This window comes from Pipistrellus kuhlii, unplaced genomic scaffold, assembly GCF_014108245.1.
Source record: "Pipistrellus kuhlii isolate mPipKuh1 unplaced genomic scaffold, mPipKuh1.p scaffold_m20_p_4, whole genome shotgun sequence".
Taxonomy (NCBI): domain Eukaryota; kingdom Metazoa; phylum Chordata; class Mammalia; order Chiroptera; family Vespertilionidae; genus Pipistrellus; species Pipistrellus kuhlii.
This window is the reverse complement of record NW_023425540.1, coordinates 65,407,255-65,431,030: the sequence shown is the minus strand read 5'-3', so window position 1 is coordinate 65,431,030 and position 23,776 is coordinate 65,407,255. Positions and strand designations below refer to the sequence as shown.

Genomic DNA, 23,776 nt, shown 5'->3' with positions numbered 1-23,776 from the left:
ATAAAATAGATTATTTAAGTGAATTCCATATATAGTAAAAAGCTCTATGAAAAAAACAAAGTTATAAAACTTTAAGGTAGACAATATACAAAATGTCAAAGATATTAAGGGAAAGATTATATTTTAAATTATATAAACATTTAAAATTACTGTAAATTGGAAAAACCAAGAATGCAGCATAGATAAACATCTGAATTTGCCACCTCGCACAAACACTTCAAAACTACAACTAAAAGACAAAACAGACATCATCCAGAACCACAGGAAGGCTGGCTAAGTGGAAATTCTACAACTAGAAGGGAAGAGAAAAGCACACTGAGACTCAGAGGAGCTGCGGAAGTAAAGGCAAAGGTACAGAAGCACATGCGCACACAGGAGCTGGCTGGCAACAGAGAGGGCTGGCAACTGAGTACACAGCTGGCTTTTTCATTTGGGAGGAGACAAAAGCTCCCGACTGCTCTGAACTCCAGTTCTGGGTGAGATTCTGGAGACCCAGACTCATATGGGGAGAAACTGGACTGTCTGGCAGGGGGTGAACCTCAAGGGCGGCTTTCTCTCAAAGGTGCTTGCAGTGGTTACCAACGGACACTGAGACCTAGGAGCCTCTGGTCATTTGAAATCTAAACTTACCTATCAAACTGCAGCTGAGTCAGAGACCCAGAACATCCAAAAGAAGGCCCAAGGTCCCACAGCAGCTTGATTACTTCATAGCTGGGCCTCATCTGGGCACCTCTAAAACCCAAACAAAGAAGAGGAATCTGCAGATCTCTCTGTAGCTCCTGCTGGGTGGCCTCAGGCAGAGGCTAAATTAGCACCGTCTTGGAGATCCAAGAGCCATTGTACCCAAGGGTAAAAGTAAGACCATCAGATTATAACTTCTCAGATCCATAAAGGACACACTCAGGGGGCAGACTCAGTGAGCACCAGAGCCCCACTGAAGCAAGTCTTAACTCAAAAGAGTGTCTCGAGCACAGAAGTTCTCCCATCATAGACACACTAATCCTCACAGCCAGTTGGCCTGGAGGTCAATTCCTCCCAGTGACATCAACAACAATCAAGGCTTAACTACAGTAAGACTGTGCACACAGTCCACAAAAGGGTGCACCAAGAGTGTCCACCTCAGGTAACTGGGGAGGCTGAGCCACTGGGCCCTATAGGACACCTAGCACACAAAGCCACTCTATCAACTCAGGGAAGCAGCCAAAATGTGGAGACAAAGAAACAGCTCACAAATGAACGATATGGAGAAAAGAAAATGACTGGATATAGATTTCAAAACCACAGTTATAAGGTTCTTCAAGAATTTTCTAGAAAAGGCTAATAAATTTAGTGAGACCCTCAAGGATATGAAAAAATGACCAACTAGAAATTAAGCATACAATGACTGAAATAAAAAAAATAATATACAGAGATCCAACAGCAAATTAGAGAATCTCAAGAATAAAGTCAAAGATTTGAAATACAAAGAAGCAAAAAACACCCAAGCGGAAAAGAAAAACAAAGAAAAGAATCCAAAAATATGAAGATAGTGTAAGGAGCCTCTGGAACAACTTCAAGCGTACCAACATCAGGAATATGGGGCTGCCAGAAGAAGAGAGAGAGCAAAATATTGAAAACCTATTTGAAGAAATAATGACTGAAAACTTCCCCCACCTGGTAAAAGAAATAGACTTACAAGTCCAGGAAGTGCACAGAACCCCAAACAAAAGGAATTCAAAGAGGACCACAACAAGACACATAATTAAAATGCCAAGAGCAAAAGACAAAGAGAGAATATTAAAAGCAACAAGAGAAAAACAGTTAGTTACTTACCAGGGAGCACTCATACAACTGTCAGCTGATTTCTCAACAGAAACTATGCAGGCCAGATGGGAGTGGCAAGAAATATTCAAAGTGATGAATAGCAAGAACCTACAACCAAGATTACTCTATCCAGCAAAGCTATCATTCAGAACTGAAGGGCAGATAAAGAGCTTCACATATAAGAAAAAGCAAAAGGAGTTCATCACTGCCAAACCAGTATTATATGAAATGCTGAATGGTATTCTTTAAGAAGAAGAAGAAAAGGGTAAAGATAAAAATTATGAACAACAAATACATATCTATCAACAAGTGAATCTAAAAATCAAGTGAATAAAAATCTGATGATCAGAATAATCTGGTGAATAAAATATAATCAGGGGCATAGAAAGACAGTGGACTGACAATCTTTGGGGGGATAAGGGTGCGGGATCCATACAAGGTGGTCCACTCACATGCCTGGCAAGTTAATGCTGATTGTTGGCAGAAGGCCTTAATTCCTAGCTACTTTGACCCCTCCCAGGGGCAGCTTGAATGTCCTGAAGACATCAAGCCTGGCTTCCCCCAAAGCAAGATCCAAAAGAGCTCAGGGCAGAAATGATAAGACTTTTTATCATCTACCTTCAGAGGATATACTTCACCATTTCTGGCTACACAGGTTAGCACTATTCAGTATGGGAAGGAATTGCACAATGACCTAAGTCTCAGAAGACAATAATTAATCGGGACCATCAGAGGCTAGCCAGCACATAACCATGAGCAAAGATGCTTACTTAAATCCAAATGTAGTCAAAGAAATGCAAATTAAAATAATGAGGTATCGTTGTTGTTTTTTCAACTTTTAGGTAGGCAAGAATTTCAAAGACTATTCCAGTTTGGGCAAAGAAGTGAGAAAATGAGTACTACTGATAAGACAGTAAACTAGGGCAGCCTTTATACATGACAAATTAATAATAACTATTAATTTTACAGGCACATATTCAGTCCAGAAATTTCACTTCTAGAAGTAGCTCCATATGTTTAGGGCAGGAAAGGTATGTACAAGTATCCTCCATTGTTTATGATGACAAAAAATTTGGACCAAATTATATTATGGGTAAAAATATGTTGATGTATCTGTACTATGAACACAATGTTGCAGTCAAAAAAGCTGATGAGATTTCTGGGTTAAGATAGCAAATTGAACATACATAATTAACTTTACTCCTTTCAGCCCCAGTAAAACTATATGGAATTTTTCCTGTTTCCTTTAACGCATAGAGATAGGAAAAACAGGAGGGAGAACAGCAACAATATTTTTGTAAGCTAGAGAACAGATGGATGAGAAGTAACTTTTACCAAACCAGAAAAAGCTAAATTTAAGCCAGCAGTTGGAAAGCTGAATGTCAACCTGATTTACACAGTACAATACCCCCAAACACTTGGAGACAGGGAACAGCAGGTACCTCTAGAATGGGATGGAGTGGGCTAAAATAAGGTTTAGTGAAAACTAAAAATCAGGAAGATCTCTTAATCCCCTCCTCCCACTCTGTATAATTCTGGAGAACAGACATATCCTGAGAAAGGGGAAAGAGTCTTTGCATTGGAAGTTGACTGCCCCAGCCGAGGACGTGGAAACTTACCAGAAAATAGTTGGAATCCGGGAGTAAGTGATCATATACATATGCAATGACCCATGCTGGAACCTTGTAGAGGCTGGCAGTCATAACTGTACCTTCCAGGCAGGAAACAGGAGAAGTATCTCTGGGAAATGTGACCAGCCCCAGAGGAAAAATCTAGAGATAACAACCCTGGAAATTCCCTACAAACAGCCCAATGAGATCACTCTTCAGTGACACTCAAATGTGGCAGGCCCACATCTACACCCAGAGCTTCTAATCATCTTTCAATTCCCACTGCTAATCACGGGGACACATCCAAAGATTAACATGTATCTCAGGAAAGCATCTGAAATGGAAGAAAGACCAAAGTGAAAAAAAGTTTTGAGGAAGCAAACAGGGAGGAAAAAAACTTTGAAAAGTAAACTATTAATAATATCTTCAGAGAGAGATAGAGGAAGACAGTGTGTTTATAAAACAAGAAGCTGCCCTGGCTGTTGTTGCTCAGTGGTTAGAGTTGGCCCTGGCACCAAAAGATCTCAGTTCTATATCCTGATGAAGGGCATGTACCCGGATTGCAGGATCCAACCATGGTCCCAGTCAAGGCACATACAGGAAGCAACACAATCAATGTGTCTCTCTTATACTGATGTCTCTCTCCCTCCATCTTCCCCCCCTCTCTTCACTTTCTCTAAATATCCATGGAAAAAATATCCTCAGGTGAGAATTTAAACAAACAAAAAAACAAACAGAAACAATAAGCCGGATTAGTGTGGCTCAGTGGTTGAGAATTGATCTATGAACCAGGAAGTCACAGTTCAATTCTCGGTCAGGGCACATGCCCAGGTTCTGGATTCAATCCCCAGTGTGGGGCATAGAGCTGATCAATTATTCTCATCATTGATGTTTCTCTCTCTCTCTCTCTCTCTCTCTCTCTCTCTCTCTCTCTCTCTCTCTCTCTCTCTCTCTCCACCCCCCCTTCCTCACTGAAATCAATAAGAATATATTTTAATAAAAAATAAAACAATAACAAGAAGCTACTTAAAAACAGAAATAATCAGAAAACAAAGTACACACAGAAAATAGAACAAAATGACAGAGATGGAAAACAGGAAATAAAACTAACAGCAGCAGTCCAGGACATCCACTATCCAAATTTTTTTTAAAAAGGGGAGGGGAGGAGTCTTCCAAAAAGAGAAGACAAAGAATAGAGGGAGGAAATCAACTAGATTTCCAGAACTGAATGTTATGTTTCCAGACGGAAGCACCCACACAGCATGGAAGCAGATGTACACTTCAGCAAATCTCTGGGACTTCAGAACACTGGGGATAAAAGATCCTACAGTCTGCAAGGATGGAAGAACAGGCCATATCAAAAAGACCAGAATAGCTTTGGAATTCTCATCAGTGACATTGAAAGCTAGAAGACAATAGAGTAATGTCTTCAAAATTCAAGAGAAAATGTTTTTCAATACATGCTCAGCTAACTTACCTATCAAGGACTAAGGAAAAATAGTCCCAAAAGTATGGTTTCCATGTAACCATTTTCAGGACTCTGTGTATCCACCAAAATGAGGGAATAAATCAAGAAAGAAGGAAACATGGGGTAGAGAGAACAAGAGACACAACTCAGGGGAGAAGCAAAGGTTAAGCCTCAGGATCACCATACGGTTCTAAAAAATAAAGCTTATTTTTCTTAAACAATGAAGAAAATCATGATTAAATACACAACTTTCAGTGGTGAACAATATTTGTAAAGGCTTAATAATGGAAATACTGAATACTGAGTTAACTAAAAATTGTAACAACTACATTGGAAGGGATATGTATGTGTGAGACAAATGGCAGAGTTAGAACTCATTATCATACAAAAAGATAAGTAGATGATGTCTAAAATAGATTTTAAAATATCAACATATGCATTTTTTATATTTAGAAATGTGAAGGTTTATAAATGGCAGGATAGCTAAGGGTAAAAGGAGTTTATATTTGAAAAAAAGGACTGGAGAAAGTGAGGCCTAGAATCACTGTATTTTGTTACTTAGTTTTCTGATGTTAGTTTAGTTTTCAAACTATGCGTATGTATTCATTTACTGAAATAGATATAAAGTTAAAAATCAGAAACTGAAGTTAATTTTTATTTACTGACGTGACAAAGCTTCCATTACTTTGGCAAATCAAAAAGTAAATTTAAGGAATCCAAAAGAATAACTGCAGTGTCAGTACTGACCAACCCTAGATAGCTGGCTGCCATATTGAAGTTATTTTTAAAAAGTGCCAATACACTAACAATGCATGTCATTTCTGAAACTTAGGTTTCTTCCTTTGACCAATCTCTCCTCTCTCCAATTCCCTCATAACCACATCTATATCCCCCAATGTATGCCTGTCACCTCTCTTGCCTTCATTCTTAGATATTTAAACTGTTTCAAAATTCCTCCCCTCCCCGACCCCACCTTTTCACACACCCACTAACAATTCCTAATCTTAAATGAATCCAACAATCTGTTTTAGTTCTGCTTTCTCATGGCTGAAAAAGTAGATACTTTCTTTGGTTGGCTTATTGTAAATTCATGATTTTCAAACTCATTTGAAAGACATTACTGATCAATAGTTCTCTTTCTCATCAACTGCTTTCTTACCATGCTCCATTGTTCTTGGGCCTCCCATCTTCTTTTGCTTTCCTTCTGATATCACTCTCTAATGATGGCTTAATTTCCTATTTCACCAAGAAAATAACAGCATTTGGGCTTTATTTACAAGTGCACTCATTCTTCCCTTTCCTTTTGTTCAAAGCAAGAAAACATCCCTACTTCTTTCTGAGATTTTAGCCATCTATCTGACTTCACCTTCATTCTTCCCTTACCCAGAGTTTACCCATAAGCATTACCCAGAGTTTTGTCCTCAACAGGTTGATCACATTCCATTTGTTCTCTGAGGATGTCTTCATTAATAATCATGGTTTTAAGGAACAGAGTAAGTTCATATTTTTAAGTTGATGACGGAATACCTAGTCCTGGCTTGTTTTCTTCAAAAGCAGCATAAAGAACAGCTTCCCCCAAACCTGTACCTCCTATGTTATGTCAGTTAATTAAAGCATCAGTATCCTTAGTCACCAAAGCCAGAAGTCTAGGCATCATCCTAGACATCCTTCTTATTCTTCCCGGATACCTGATCCATTACTTTAGTTCCTGACACATATTAGGGACTGAACAAATATTTATTGAATGAATAACATTTACCCATTTTTATTTCCATTTTCCTAGATTTTCTCATTCTACAGCAGTCAGGTCCTCACCATCACTTGGCTGGATGAATGCCACTCCGTCAACCATTGTCATTTTCCATGTTTTTCCTTCATTGATTACCATTTCCCGTAGTTTACAGCATATTCAAGAAAATAAATTTCTTTCCCTAAGCAATTGCCACATTTCTAACTCACCTTTCTTTCCTCTCTCCACGGGCTTCTTTTAAGGTCGCTAGCTCATTTCTTGACAAGACTAATTTAACTAGAGTATCTTTAGAGTGGGGTGAGTTCTAAACTATTGCTGGGGATTTCGACTACAAGCATTCCTCCGCTCCACCTCTGATCCCCAGACCCTAAGCAGGAGTCTTCAAACTACGGCCCGCGGGCCACATGCGGCCCGCAGAGGAGTCTGATCCGGCCCGCCAGGCTTTTTGGGCAGTGAGCGCAGCCGAGGTGTTACAGTAGGAATTAGTAGTTCATATAGTCCGGCCCTCCAGCTCTCTGAGGGACCGTGATCTGGCCCCCACTTTAAAAAGTTTGAGGACGCCTGCCTAAGGGCTCTAAGAGCACAGCTCGAGCAATCTCTTCTGAGAGGAAACCCTTCTGGTAAGCCCCTTGAGACCCTAGTCAAGAACACACCCATTGTTTGGAAGAAGCCCTAAGGTCTGGTGAAACAATAAAAATGCAGGTAAACACTTATTGAATGCATAATAGCTAATATTTATCAAGCACTTGCTATTGCTGAGAAATTCGCATCAATTATCTTATGCCCCTTAAAGCTGCACCTGAACAGGTACTATTATTTATTGCTTTCCATTTTACAGATAAGAAAACTAAATTTTCGAGAAAAATAACATGCTCCAAGTCAATAATGTAGATTCTTAAGTCAGCATTCAAACTGGAAGGCTGAATGTCTAACTACAAGAAATAACAAGGACACAGTCATTCCTCATGAAGCATACAGACTAGTCATGGCAGTAAGACCAAACAACTATAATGCAAGACAGGATCCATAAGTAAGATTTGAAAGGTACAAAGTGTTACTTGAGTCCTATTGAGAGATCAACAGAGAAGTTCCATCTAGTTAGTAGACTAAAAAGGATATACGGAAGATGTGGACTTAAAGGATAGATAAGGTTTAAACAATTGCTGGTAAACAGGAAAAGGTAACTAAGACATGGTGACATTAACAGCACTGAGGAAGTCATACAGCATGCTCACCAGACAGGGACATCATTAGATTAAAGCAAAAGGTGAGAGAAGATAAGGGGGTAAGAGCAAGACAAGAACTTTGGCTTGAGACAAGGTTCTGGATAATTGCGACTTTTTCTATAGTCTCTAGGGATCTACTGAAGATTTCTGTGTACAGCATTGTAATACGTCTTCTTTGGGAAGATCATTTCAGTAGCAGGTTGTAGGACTGGCAGTGTAGGGAGACTGACAGAATGTATTTATTTCATAGGAGATTTCAGATAGCTCTGAAACATGGTCTTAAGATCTTGACCAAGAGAGAAAAAGTAGATATGAGAAGAGAATAGATTTCAGATACAGAATCAACTCAAATTGGTCTTGGCAAAATGATACCTAAGCAATGTAATTGAGAAGATAAGTTATTTGTGTCTCAGGGACTAGAGGCTGGGAAACATTTTTCACTGAAATTTAGAAACTAAGTCTGGTTGACAGTCTTACATGATGTACACCTACATCACACATGCTTATACACATATACAGTAAGAACATTTGAAATAAAGATCTAGGAATGAAAATAGAAGTTAAAATCAAGATAATGTGAGACTTGACTATGGCAAGTTTTGTTATACCTGCTCTTGAGAGCAACACCAAGTAGTTTTATTTTGTTTCAAATTCTTCGCTGAATCTGAATCTGAGGTAGTAAATAACAAACTGTTGGACTTATTCTCCATTTCCATTTCCACAGGCATTGCCTACACCTGTGCTGCTCAATATCATAGGCACTAGCCAGTTATTAAAACTGATCACTTAAAAAGTGGCTACTCATCCTCACTGGTTTGGCTCAGTGGGTAGAGTGTTGGCCTGTGGACTGAAGGGTCCAGGGTTTGATACCGGTCAAGGGCACATGTCTAGGTTGCAGGTTCAATTCCCAGTGCGGGGCATGCAGGAGGCAGCCTATCGATGATTCTCTTTCATCATTGATGTTTCTCTCTCCCTCTCCCTTCTTCTCTGAAATCAATTAAAAAAAAAAAAAAAATATATATATATATATATATATATATATATTTTTTTTTTTAAATGTGGCTACTCTGAGTGGAGATGTGATATGCACACTGGATATCAAAGACAACAGGAAAAGCAAAATGTAAAATATTGCAATAATTTTTAATATATGGGATTACATGTTAAAATATTTTAGGGCTACTAGGCTAAATAATAAAATCAATTTTACTGGTTTCTTTATTTTATTATTTTTTATTAATTTTTTACAGAGAGAAAGGTAGGATAGTTAGAAACATCAATGAGAGAAAAACATCAATCAGCTGCCTCCTGCACACTCCCTACTGGTATGTGCCCCCAACCAAGGTACATCCCCTTGACCAGAATCGAACCTAGGACTTTGAGTCCTCAGGCCAACGCTCTATCCACTGAGCCAAAGCGGTTAGGGCTTTACTGGTTTCTTTTACTCTTTAAAACTTGGCTAGAGTGGGGGAGGGGAGGAAGGAAGTAGAAGAGAGTTAAGGTGAGATAAATGGTGATGTAAGGAGATTTGACTTGGGTTGGTGCACACAATACAATATACAAATGATGTATTATAGTTGTATACCTGAAACCTGTATAATTTTGTTAACCAATGTCACCCCAATAAATTCAATAAAAAAAACAAAAACTTGGCACTAGAAAATTACATGTTTCTCACAATTCTTTTGGTCTAAAATCTAAGGACCTTATCCTCTTCCTTGGCCTTTATTACAAAGAGTAATCAACAATTATTCATGCCACTCTTTAATTCCTCTCTTGTTGGTATTTCTGTGTCTGGCCAACTATCTACATTCCTTATTTCTTGAAACCATATCATTTACTGTGAGGTTTAGGAATGATTGTAGAGTTTGGATAAGGAAGAGGATCATAATTCTATTGGAAGTCTTTTTTTCAATACCTTGAAACAGAGACTGTCACACAGACAGCATAACATACACATTTCCCAACAGGTGAATACGATATGGAAATGGCCCTCCCCTCAACCCCCCTACCCAAGCTAGTGAGACTGGACTTCCTTTGCCCAGGTTTTATATTTCCTTCTCACTACAGAGACCTCCCTTCCGTTAAAGCAGGACAAAAGTGTTTGCCTATCCTATCTATAGTTACTGTTACTGAATTTCTGCTGTCTCCTTGACTCATTTTAATTGAATGACTGCCCATGCAGGGGCCACAAAAAAGTGAAGTAGCCATTTAGCTTTATAACTAGTCACATGCTTAAGGCAGAAAAATGGAACTCTTTGACCCCAAGAAGCACTTTTTAAAGAAATAAAATCTTTCTTCTCTACTCGTCTGATTTTCTTCTTTTAAAGAAACCTGGTTTAATAGGGCTATTCATTTTATATTTAAAAATCATTTATAAAAAAACTTGTACAAGGGATTAGTAAAATTCTACTAGATCTTGATAATAAAATTAGTAAGTTTAGAGAACAGCAACAGACCTAACCAGTTTGGCCCAGTGGATAGAGCATCAGCCTGCGAACTGAAGGGTCCCAGGTTTGATTTGTTAAGGGCATATACCTTGGTTGCAGGTACACCCCCAATAGTGGGTGTGCAGGAGGCAGCTTACTGATGTTTCTCTCTCATCGATCTTTCTAACTTTCCCTCTCCCTTCCTCTGTAAAAAAAAAATCAATAATATATATATATATATATTTTAAAAAGGACAGCAACAATGAAACAAGGGTATTTTGAGGCTAGTATAACTATATATATTTATAAAACAAGCTAAATAGTTGAAACTGGCTCATTAAAATTAGTCAAGAAAACTTTTATGTAATAGAAATCATACTATCAAATATTTATTTGCTCTAGCCTTGTTTAATTAAAAAAAGGTTTTGATTAGAACTTAATAGTTGATATTGAAGTTTGGTATTTTAAACACAATACTTTAAAATAGAAGGCACTTCAGATATCAGAGTATTATACTCTTGTTTTATAGATGAGCTTTAAGTGATATTATGCCCAAGGTCACATACCTACTAAGTGATGGAAGCAAAACTGAACACATGTATGTTGATCCCAAGTTCAGCTTGTTCAACTGTGTTATGCTTCCTAAGTCCTTCTTTAACTTTAACTGGTTACAGAAAAAAATTTTCACATTCAAACCTATACAACTGGAAAATTATGTTATCGGGACTAATAATGCTTTGTTGTTCTATTTATTTGGAATGGAAGTGTTTTAGTAATATAAATAGGAGGTGTGAACCTTGACGGGTGGGAATGGACAGGTCATTCATCAAGCAGAAATTAAATCCTTTTAAAATGTTGGTAGGGCCAAAACCGGTTTGGCTCAGTGGACAGAGTGTCAGCCTGTGGACTGAAAGATCCCGGGTTCGATTCTGGTCAAGGGCATGTAGCTGGGTTGTGGGCACATTCCCAGTAGGGGGTGTGCAAGAGGCAGCTGATAGATGACTCTCTCTCATTGATGTTTCTAACTCTCTGTCTCTCTCCCTTCCTCTCTGCAAAAAAATCAGTAAAATATATTTTTTTAAAAATTTAAAATGTTGGTAGGTATCAGGGGCTCATATAATTTACTATAAATTTCCAACAAATTCCTTATCTTTTAGCAAAGGTTGTTACAGGGAATGGAGTTTGGAACTGGATGGTGGGGGGAGGGTCTGTTACTCTCTTCAGCTTGATCAAAACTGAAAATATTTTATTTGAAGGTACTAAATATTTTTTTAAAAATATATATTTTATTGATTTTTCACAGAGAGGAAGGGAGAGGGACAGAGAGTCAGAAACGCCGATGAGACAGAATCATCGACCAGCTGCCTCCTGCAAACCCCCCACTGGGGATGTGCCCACAACCAATGTACATGCCTTGATCGGAATCGAACCCAGGACCCCCCAGTCTGCAGACCGACGCTCTATCCATTGAGCCAAACTGGTCCCACCTGAAGGTACTAAATATTTTAATGAACATACCACTGTGGAATGAAAGGTTTTGGTGTAAATAACTACATATGTTATCCTATATTTAAACTGTATTTTGGAAGTTAATATTAACTATGGATATCATGCTAGGACATCACCGCAGTGAAACTATTCCCAGTAAGCCTATGTTTTGGTCAAAGTTAATGGGTAAACAAGATAGCATCTGATATATATTAGCACGAATTACTCATTTCTCAAAAGTTTCTACTATTATTAATAATTACTTATTACTCCAGTAAGAGTAATAAATAAGGTAGCACTCTCTCTGCCTCAGTTTCTTCTTCAAAGAGCAAACCTTATTTTGCATCTTCCAGGGTTATTTTTTCCTGTTCAAGTCTTTATTAGTAATCTGTTATGTGTCAGGTACTCTTCTGGGTTCTAGGGATATAAATATGACTAATACCTATAGTATGCTTTTAATTTCAACTAAAATAAGTGGTGAAAGCAAACATATCCTGAGGATACTGTACTCTGACATACTAATTGTACCTAGTAAGCTGCTACAGAGAACTCAGTTACACATAGACTATCTTACTCCTCTTGGAGATATTTAGTTGTTGAGCTTGAGAAGTGAGACATCTTTTAGAATACTTCTTTAAAAATGAAAATAAGTCTAATGCCAGTCACAAGTTAAACTTTCACCAGCATTAAGGATCAGATAATAGCCATTTGAACAAGATACAGAATAGGTGAGAAAGTTGCCAAAGACAAATTTCATTTTACTTCCAATTTGCTTTATGCCATCCTTAGTTATCAAATCACAAGGTATTTTATTTTATTTTTTAAATATATTTTATTGATTTTTTACAGAGAGGAAGGGAGAGATAGAGAGCTAGAAACGTTGATGAAAGAGAAACATCTACCAACTGCCTCTTGCACACCCCCTACCGGGGATGCGCCCGCAACCACTGTACATGCCCTTGACCGAAATCAAACCCAGGACCTTTCAGTCCGCAGACCGACGCTCTACCACTGAGCCAAACCGGTTTTGGCAAATCACAGAGTATTTTAGTATGGTACCGTTCTTTGTCAATTATGACATAGAAGATCGACTTTCAGTTTACAACAAAAACAAAGAAATGCAAGGGAATAACTTAAAATATGCAAAGTCTTGGATTTTGAAGGTAACAGTAGATGAGCAAAATCTTTAAGGCTTGTATCACAAGCATATAAATACATTTCTTCTTAATACTTAAACTGAGCACTTATAATAAGGGTGGATAGAAATAAGCAAAGACAACTATTCTCTCCTTCACTCAAGAGACTATTTCCTAGAGTTAAATCAAAAGATAAATGTTATTTGGTTTGTTATCCAATATAATAAAGAGGTAATATCAAATTGACCATCATGCCCTCGCACAAGATGGCCACCCCATGTGGTCACAAGATGGCCAGCGGGGGAGGGCAGTTGGGGGTGACCAGGCTAGCAGGGGAAGGCAATTGGGGGCAATTGGGCTGCCAGGGGAGCAGTTCGGAATCGATAAGGCTGGAAGGGGAGTGGTTAGGGAGTGATCAGGCTGGCAGGTAGAAGTGGTTGGGGCAATTAGGCAGGTGAGTAGTTGGGAGCCAGCAGTCCTGGATTGTGAGAGGGATGTCCAACTGCCGTTTTAGGCCCAATCCCTGTGGGCCTAAATCAGCAGTCGGACATCCCCCAAGGGGTCCCAGATTGGAGAGGATGCAGGCTGGGCTGAGGGACATCCCCCTGCCAGTGCATGAATTTCATGCACTTGGACTCTAGTCTATATTGTAAAAGGCCTGTGGTAATGATGCTGTAAAGACCAAACAACCTGTCACCAGGTGTATGGAGCACCTCTTGTGGGGTGGAATTTGTGGCTTGCATGGCAGGGCTGGTGGAGGGCAGGCACATGGCAAAGAGGATACAGCAAGGTAAATAGTGGGCTGGTGGGGCCACGTGGTGGAGAGGGCATGGGGGTGGGCGCTGGGCAGGCAGGACGCACCACAGAGGTCCCCAGGTGGCGAGAGGAGGTGCTCCTGCTGTGAGGGGCGGGACAGGGCACACACAGCTGGCAGCGCGGGGGGGAGGGAGGGTTGGGGTAGGGGAGGCGGTGTGCTGGGGAAGGGCGCAAGCTGGTAGTGTCTGTCATAGGGCACCAGCAGCATCCATGGAGCATATGAGGTGTCACAGAGGTGGCAGACATGGCACTAATGGCAAGCTAGGCCTAGGGGATCCTACACACACACAATTTAACCATGCGCTGGGCTTCTAGTAACTTCATAAGAAAACTTAAGCTTCATTTACTCATTTAATGAGCTCAGCTCTCTCAAACAAACAAACAAACAAACAAACAACAACAATATATATATATATATATATATATATATATATATATATATATATATATATAAAAGAAAGTTTCTTCCTATTAAAAATGCTTTTAAAGGATCCCTAATATGCTTATATTCCCAAATAATTTGTTACTAGTATTTCACAAGGAATATCATTTTATTACTGTAATTGCAATATCATAATTTCTGTACAGGAATGTATAAATGAACAGTAATCAATGCATTGATAATTCACTTCATAAAGAGGGTGAACACACTATAGAACATATAAAGAAAAAAATTTTGTAAAGTTTTCTGGCCTTGAAGTGCACTTTTTAGTGCAAGTATTTAAGACACAATAGTGTTCAATTCAGCAAAGTATTGCAGAATGTCATGCCACAGTCCAGTTAATTCAGAGGGTCAGGACATGCAGCTTGTAATAAAATGTCAGATTGTGTGTACATACATATATATGTATATGTATACATATATATGTATGTACACACACATATATATACACATATATGTATATGTATATATATATAAAAACCACATGTTATTCATAAAATATATAGTGGTTTATTTAGATGGTTTTAAATGATTTCACTGTGGAATCAGCATAACTGGAACAAACTTCCAAGATCTTAACAGGAGTAATCTTCCTGCTAGGCAATGGCTTTGGCTTCAGGTAGGAATGCTTCCCAGTATTTTATCAGCTGTGGATAATAATAAAGATAAAAAATAGTCTCATTACCTTTTTGTCATTTATATGCATATATCCTATAGAGCATTAAAAAAAACACCACCACCCTATATAAATAGCTAGTAGTGATCAACATTTTACTAAAGCTTGGTTCTTAAAATCATTTTAATTCCATTATCTGAAGTTTATCAATATAATTCATGTATAACTTATTAATTACTTCTGGCTATTTTTTTTTTTTTTAATGTGAGCAATATAATTTTAAAAATATCCAAAAGAAGATCTTTTTGTCTTATGCAAAACTGTAAATAAAAAGATTGTTAGTATAAGAGATTAACTTAAATAATAAAACTACAAAGAGCTTTTTCCAATATCAAGTGATAACATCTAAACCAGAGAATATTCATATGTTATGTTATTGCTAGCCAAAAAGAATGAGAAAAAAGGAAAGAGAAAAAGACTGAAGAAGAATAAGAAAGGAGACTGGAAAGAATTAACTGCTAGTCTTCCCTGGACATAGCAGAGAATAGATTGAATTAAAAACTAACGTTACATTTAAAATAATTCCTTTAAAAACAAACTTATATAACTTATTATCATATTTAAAATAGCTGATTTTATGAATTAAGTATTTAAAATAAAAATACATATTTTGAAGATACGTAAAACGTAATCATCTAATTAAAAAATTATATAGGCAAGCTTCTAATCACATATTTTAGAACTAGAGAAAGAAACCCTTCTAATCGAGACATTAAATAATTTGACCTATTACTCAAATTTATATAAAAACAGAAAAAAAAAATGTCTGCTATTATCTTGTCAGTCTTTGATTTAATCTAATAGGAATACCATTTTCTCTTTGGGTTAAGGAGACAAATACCACTACTTGTGGCATACAATCACAATCAACCAGATTAAAATAAAAATCAAAACAGGATTTTTAAAAACCTAAATAATATTATTTTTTAGTTTAAGTTCTGTCTTTCATGGAAGAACTTATAATAAGAATTTACTCAAACAAGTATGATCAATAGGAAAATAAAGTTAGGAAGATAAGAAAAAGTTGCTCAGTATATTTTTCATAGCCAAAAATTGAAAAAGGTATATCTCAGTTAGTGGTTAGAAAGAATAGAGGCAAAAAGGAGCCGAGAGTTTCCAATTATATTAGCTTCCATTTTTTCCTTTGCTGTTATTAATTTTCTCTACTTCATTTCTTATTTTCAAGTTTATAAGCTCCTTTCATTGATTATCATTTTTAAAATGAAAAGTATACTAAAAATAAATTCTAGAAAAAGTTTATATTAAAAAATTGGCTTACCTGTTGTTGTGTTTGTACTAATGATTCTAAGTACTTGATAATAACAGTTTTAAAATCTTTCACTCGTTCTTTCTGTTAAAAGTATAATACATGAAAAGAGTCCATTAGTATAAAACTAAATTTGATTTTATCATAAAATTGCAGCAAATATGACCATTGTTAAGAAAAGTGTAAAATTATTATACTTGCCTCAAATCTTCCTACTTCTTTTCGAATTGTTTTAGAGATCTGTTCAAAATCCCTTTCTCCTTGTTGTACTTTTGCCTCCCACTAATAAAAACAAACAAAAATGCACAATTATTTTATTCTGGAAAAAATTACAGAATTAACTGTCATGATCACTCACTTAGTTTAATGGAATACCTGAAAACCCTAAGGAAGCTCAATACTTACTGGCAAAGCCCAATTGAGCACCATTCAAACTTACATCTAACTTTCCAGTAGAAAAGATGAATATTAGCTTAATTTCCATTAAAATATTTCATTGTCAGATTTATTCAAAATCAGGATTTTCTAGGACTTACTGAATTACAATATCCATTGCCGAATTAACTATAACTACACTGTTATGAAATAATTATAAGTATAAAATTCGCTATCAAATAATTTAGCAGTGTTAGATTTTAATTTTCTTATCTTTTTTATATCAATTATTTCAAAATATACAAACTACATTCTGCTAATTTCAAGACTATATATTCATCACAATTTATATACACATAGAAATACTTTAAATTAGAAAAACTGTATGACAAACATTTAAAAAACATTTTTGTAACAGTAAAATGTCCAGATTAAAAAAAATTTGTGGAATTATGTCTACTAAAGACCTATTGATAAACATTAAAATTAGTACAGCAATAATAAAATGTGATTAGTGAATGAAACAGCTAAAATAAAATGACTGAAGAATTAAGCTATGAATTGGTATTTTCCCCCTATGTAACCAAAACACTGGTACATACTCTTTCAAGAGCAGGTACATTTACTTTGAGTAATATAAAGGTTGTCCTACCTCTTCAATTTCCTTATTGAAGCATGGCAAAAAAAGTGTATAAATTATAATAAACTTCTACAAATTTACTAAAATACCATATATAATACATATATATATGGGAGATAATGTTGCCTGTACAGCTAAATGAGAAACAAATCCACCTCTAAATCTATTTTTAGACACAAAATAATTATCTGAAATCAAAACTTAAATATAAATGTAAATCTCTTCCTTGTGTTTCTTTCATTCCATGACCATGTGAATGTAAAAAAGAGCTCTGAAGATTTTAGTGAAAAATCAAAATGTTAAGGTAATTCTAACACAGTTCATAAAATTACAGAAAAAGTTAGGTATAGAATGGCTCAGAAATAAATTTATGAAAAATTATGCATATATGAATGACTCATGGAAAATTTTAGTAAAGAGATAAAGTATTTTGTATTAATCACCTCTCTTATTTCATTTTTAGCTTGCTGAATTTTATCTGGTTTGTTAGCCATCATCATTTTTGCCTCAGTTTCACGTTTTTTGAGCAAAGTAATTTGAGCATCTTCCCATTTCTGCCAGCACTTCATTCGATGGTCAAACACACCCTATAAGTGAATGACATAATGCTATTAAGCGACAGTTAAAATACTTTTATACTAGAAGTGCTGTAATACTAAATACAATAAAACCCAGTATTTAAATTTTATTCTAATATACTAAAGTTCTGGAAATAAATTTAAAAAGTATATAAATTTCCATATTCATTTGCTTAAAAACAGAAATCCCTATGACTAGATAAAAATGTAAGAGCTAAGAATAAACAGTTGCCATTGCTGAAGCAGGTCAAATCAGTGATTTGGAAGACAAAGTGAAAAAAACACATCCAATCAGAACAGAGGATAGTTTAAGGGACTTTGGGACAAGATGAAGCATAACAACATCCAGGTCATAGGGGAACCAGAAAAAGAGAAAGAGAAAGGGATTAAGAACCTATCTGAAGAAATAATGACTGAACACTTTCCTAATTTGATGAAGGAAAAAGACATACAAGTCCAGGAAGTGCAGAGTCCCAAACAAGATGGACCCAAAGAGGCCAGCCACACTAGGACACATCATAATTAAAATGGAAAAAGTTAAAGAGACAGAAAGAATCCTAAAAGCTGTATAGATGAAAGCTATGATAAAGGTAAAACTACTAAAGTCTGGTTACTTCAGGGGAAAATTAGTCTTATCTGTGTAAGATAAGAAAATTAGTCTTATCTTTTTTCCATTTGTTTTTCTATCCTGGTAACACTAAAAAATAAAAGATCCAGAACCATACTTGTTCTTCTCAAAATGCTATCTTAAAAAGCAAACCTATATAATAAAGAGCTAATATGCTAATTAGACCAGATGGTGGAACAACCTTCTGGACTACCTTCCCGAACAACCAGTGGGTGAGGGACAGGGCCTCGAGGCAGCAGGCCTACTCTTGCATTGGGCCTCTAGTTCAGTTATAACAATGTTTATCTTTGTATGTCAAGATAATCCACTCTATAGCCTCCTCCATAAGAGGGATAGATTTACACTGATGATCCACTCTGGACCTCCATCCCCCTGCCACAAATTTATAATACACATTTGGATGCAAGCTTATCTAGGATAGACAAGTTGCAATTGAGTTTTCCTGACTGAACATGAAATCTGATATACAATTTTAATTACAATAATTAACACCATATTCTAATTCAGTAAATCTGAAAATATGCTGCCTAGCTTCTTGGAGTCTTGAAAGGAAGCTGACTAGTTACCACCAAACAATGAAGCTTTTAAACTCCTCGGAGAACTCATCTATTGATTTTTAAATATATATTTCAGTACATACATTTTATAAATTTGAGTTCATTGTAAGAACTCTATAATAAAGAGTTCTAATGCTAAAAATGATAACCATTACCACCTTCAATCCCTGACCTTACTCTAGTGGTTCACAGAGGGCAAATACATAAGAATGCATGTAGTAAACTTACCACTTCATACTAGAAAATGTTACCTAATGGTACTAGCCAAAATATAATGTCTTAGATGTCAGAGATGTTGTACTGTACCAAAGAGGAAAACAAGAGTTCCCTGGATATGAGGCCAGCACTAAGCAATATTTTGAACATGTACAATTTATCTTTCTTTTGGGCCCCAATTTCTGATGTTCTTAGCTTCCATTTTGGCTCTATATTCTAATTCCACAGTTTCAAATTTATCATCAGAGAAGTAATCTTAGGATGGATAAACAAAAGGATAAGAAATATTAAATAAGTATTAGAAATAAGATTTTATTACATATAAAAGACATTATGTATATAAAGAAATGCAACGGTTTATCATTTATAAAGATGCTTAAATTGGCACTATTAAAGAAATCAAAATGGATACAAAAAACACCTTTATTATTTGGTTGGAGAAGTATATAAATGTTGATGAGAGTACAAAGAAGTATAACCTCTCCAGACAGTAATATGGCAATAATTAATGAAATGCATATGCCCTTTGGCCAAGCAATTCTATTTCTAAGAACTTATGCCCAAACAGTTATTATCAAAATACTTAATTTATGATTGGGTTAAATAATTCAAGGTACGCCTATGTGCTATATGATGGAATACTATGCAACCATTAAAAATGTAACATGCTGATTTAAAGACTTCTCTAAAACAGAGTAAGTGAAAAAAGCAGGCAAAGAACTGTGCATGGATTATGTTCATTTTTAAAGAAGGGAGAAAGAAAATGGAGGGAGAAATGAGAGAGACAAAAAAAAAAAAAAAGAAAGAAAGAAAATAAATTAGCTTCATATATATGAACTAGAGGCCTGGTGCACAAATTCATGCTTGGGTGGGATTCCTCAGCCTGGCCAGCAATTGAGGTCTATTGGGGGGGCTGGCCAGCCAAGGAAAGGGCTACAAGAGGTTGGCCAGCTTGGCGGTGAGGGGCACAGGAGGTTAACTATGGGAGCAAACTGAGCACCAGGAGGCAGCTCCTGTGTTGAATGTCTGCCCCCTGATGGTCAGTGAACATCATAGTGACTGGTCAACCAGTCATTTGGTTGTAACTCTTGCTTAGGCTTTTTAATATATATATATATATATATATATATATATATATATATATATATATATATATATATATTTCTGTAAAAACACAAGAATCTAAGAGCATTTGATTGAGGGTAGAAAGACTAGAGGTCTTAGGTAAAAAATAAATTTACTTTTTTTGTCTATTAGAATTATTATGTGCATATATTCTACCAAGAAAGAAACAAACAAAAAAATAAAGACCACAAATATTCCCTGTCACCTTATTCTGTAATTTCTCAACTCCTTGGAGCAGTTGACATGTGCTAGGTTTCATTAGAAAACCAATCTGAAAGAGCTTAATTTACTTCAAAGAATAACTTTACCGCAGCTCTTTAACTCTTTTAGTTGATGAATCACTAATTCATATTTCCCAAAAAGTATTCCATATATGTAAAAATATATTAAGTGAAAAAATGATTACTATTCATATGAATTGGAAGTTTATAGATTATATAAAGTTAAATATTCAATTTTTTAATACTAGGTATTTCTGAGATTTTTACATGTACTCTAATGAACAGAAATATTGTATACATTATATCCCAAACTCAGTTGATTATGGTATATCTTTTGGTGTCAGCGTTCTGTAGAACATACTGTAGGAAACATGCATATAACTGTAATTCCACAAAACGTAAAAATACAGCAAGATGTAGACAGTATGAGGCAAGCTCTTTTTGAGGGATCAACATTGATTACATAGACAGGCTATACCTGCCAGGAAGCATTCCCCCCCGCCCCCACGTTAGCTCTTCTCAGCAGGTCCCTCCTCACACACACTGTCAAGCTTCCCTCTTGTACCCACAACTTTTTTATACGTGTTATACTTTTTTACAACAGCTTTCATGCTACTGAGAGTGCTGGAATGAGGTTAAATATAAAAAGGAACCATTATCTGTAAACTGGATTTCTGTAGATCTCAAGTTACCTATCTATAAAATGAAGTATACTCTGATAACTGCTGTCTATATTAACATCTTTAAATAACTGAAAAGAAAAATTAACCACCAGGAATATAAAGAGTACATCTAAAAGTAAATTTAAGTAAAATTGGTAATTTTACCAAACCTAAGAAAGCACCATTCTTAGGAAAGCTAAGAACCTTTTAGTAAACTGTCACCATTAGCTTTAGAACTTAATCATTAAGAAATGTACAATGTATTACTGTTTGACTGTAGACGAATACTAATTTCATCACAGGCATCAGCTGAAAAAATTTTGCATTAGAAAGCGAGGAACAAGGTAAAAGGTAAATTCTCAGTTCCCTATTCCATGACAACTGATGTTAATAGTAACAATTCAAAAACAAGATCTTAAAGTATCTTCTGAAACATAAGATAAATAATATTTATTCAATAGTTTGTTTGAAAATTTGAGTTAACTGAAGAATATTGATTTTTATTAGTTAACTGGATTATTTTTCCAACTATTCAGAAATTGAAGATTGTTCATCCTTAAACATTGCCACTAGATAATTAAAATTTAGAAACTAATCTAGTCATCTCATCTTATAAAAACATGTTGACTATACATTTCAGATTACATTAAAAATGTTTATTTACAATCCAAATTCAAGTGAAAGCTACCATTAAACATATATGAGGAAAAATTTATTCTGGTTTTGTCCTTCTCAATATAGCTTTACTAATGATAGTAAAATCCAGTGGGTAGTTTCAGTGTGCTACAATGAACAAACAAATGCTACCAGCTAGATTGAAAGTTGTATATAAGTAAATGTAAATTCATTTTATTTTATTTGCCATTTCTCAGGCCTCTTAAAAACATCAATTCAGTCTATTGTACTGTCCAACTAATAGAGAGAAAAAAATTTAAGCTATGAATAATCATTTTGAAGCCATTTTAGATGTACTACTATAGTATTTCCACACTTAAATACATGCCAAATTCCTTTATAAGCAAACCACTAAAGTGAGAGAATTCAAAGAAGACTGCAAAACAAGGCTTACTTTCACTGCAGCAATAAGACGAATGTAGTCACTAAGTAGTTCTGAAAACATATAAAAGTCAGCAAAAGCTTGTTCTTGATGTAACTGGTCTATCTTCTCCTCAACCTCTGCAAGCTGAGACAAAGCTCTAGATAAAGCAGTATGATCCTCAGAATTACCTAACATGGCAGCACTTTTAGCAAAGGCAGCTGTGTTGGCTGAAAGTTCTGAAATAGAAAAGTATTCACTTTTAATGGTCACTAGTAAAGTTTTAAAATAATGCATTTTTTACCTTCTAAGTTTTATCTAGTCACGAATTGCTCAAATATTTTAAAATAATTAACATAAAGGCATAAACGCTAACTGTTTAAAGCTCTTCTGAAAGTTAAGAAGAACCACTAGCTATCTTCCCAGAATATGGACTATGCTTAAGAATTTAATATAATAACCTGCCTCCCCCTTTTCTCCTGAAGTGCTTACTCTTTTTGCCTATTCCTTAAAATGTATATATAAAAATATATTTATATTTAATATAAAAATCAATGAGAACATACAATTGATTTAACTACCTTTAAACATTTATTTGTCATAAAAAACAATATATATAATTTTGAATGAGAATATTTAGCCAACTGTACATACAATTCTCATAGATCTTATTTGTTTTTTTTCTTTGTGTGCAATAGTGCTTAGTGAACTTTTAAGAATTTCTAAAGATTGTGAACATGATCATTTTAGATACTTCAAATAAAAATAGATGTCTATAGACTGGTCAATGACTAACAATCACATTGCTGAAAATTGCTCTGTTGCTCTGCATTATGTAAGGTGTTCTAAAAGAACCTGAAAGCCCATTCACTAAGATAATATACAACTGGCAAAAGCTATTATAAACTGCTTTCAATAAATTAGATTTTTATAATTGATTAAAATGTATTGCAAATAATGACATACTAAATTACTTATCAAGCATTTTAGAAATCTGACATAAAATGTCTTCTTTAAAAATTAAAAATAAAACCATGAAATTTAAAAATTGCAACTTAACTTTTCTATAAAATTTTAACAAAAAACCCAGATTAAAAAAAAAAAATGGTTCAAAATTGAAGAAAATATTTCAGAGTTTTCTAAAAAATACAGGCACAAAACAAATATTTTAAAGAAAAAGTTCAAATATCCATCCTTGAATCTCATATTTTTTATTATCAATTACTAAGATATCTTTATTCATCGAATAGTAAATACATTTAACAAAGAGTTAATCAAGTGAACAATTTTAATCCATAATTCAAAATATACTTTTATAAGCTCCATATTTTTCTACTTCTAAACTAGAAGTTAAATTGAACAACAATATATTAGATAACGAAGTTGAAGTAGAAAAACATTCTCTTAAATTATTATTTTCTCTCTTTCATAATACCTTTAAAATACTCATCCTAATAACATTTAAATAAAACGTTTCAACTAAATCATGGTGCTAAACAGATAATAATAAAGCAAACAAACCTTTTCTATGACAGACCAAGGCTTCAACATTGGCATGAAGTTTCCTAAGTTGCTGATCCAGATTTTCAAATTGCTGCTGCTTTTCTTCAAACCACTAACAAAAACA

At 35.3% G+C, this 23,776-nt stretch overlaps 1 protein-coding gene across 6 annotated transcripts in view; it reads right to left on the bottom strand.

The window, feature by feature from the left end:
- Positions 1 to 14,258: 14,258 nt before the first annotated feature.
- Positions 14,259 to 23,776, bottom strand: part of SNX2 (sorting nexin 2) — a 44,359-nt gene continuing 34,841 nt past the window's right edge. Inside the window, exons 10-16 of one of the 6 annotated variants that reach the window (XM_036409080.2) lie at positions 23,671 to 23,764; positions 22,183 to 22,388; positions 17,570 to 17,713; positions 17,139 to 17,150; positions 16,313 to 16,393; positions 16,124 to 16,195; positions 14,259 to 14,815 (exon numbers count right to left, since the gene is read on the bottom strand). In XM_036409080.2, coding sequence (XP_036264973.1) covers positions 14,765 to 14,815; positions 16,124 to 16,195; positions 16,313 to 16,393; positions 17,139 to 17,150; positions 17,570 to 17,713; positions 22,183 to 22,388; positions 23,671 to 23,764 — 660 coding nt within the window. In that variant the 3' untranslated portion in view covers positions 14,259 to 14,764. The remainder of the gene's footprint in view (positions 14,816 to 16,123; positions 16,196 to 16,312; positions 16,394 to 17,138; positions 17,151 to 17,569; positions 17,714 to 22,182; positions 22,389 to 23,670; positions 23,765 to 23,776) is intronic. The other 5 variants (XM_036409082.2, XM_036409081.2, XM_036409083.2 and 2 more) reach the window with 5 other exon arrangements.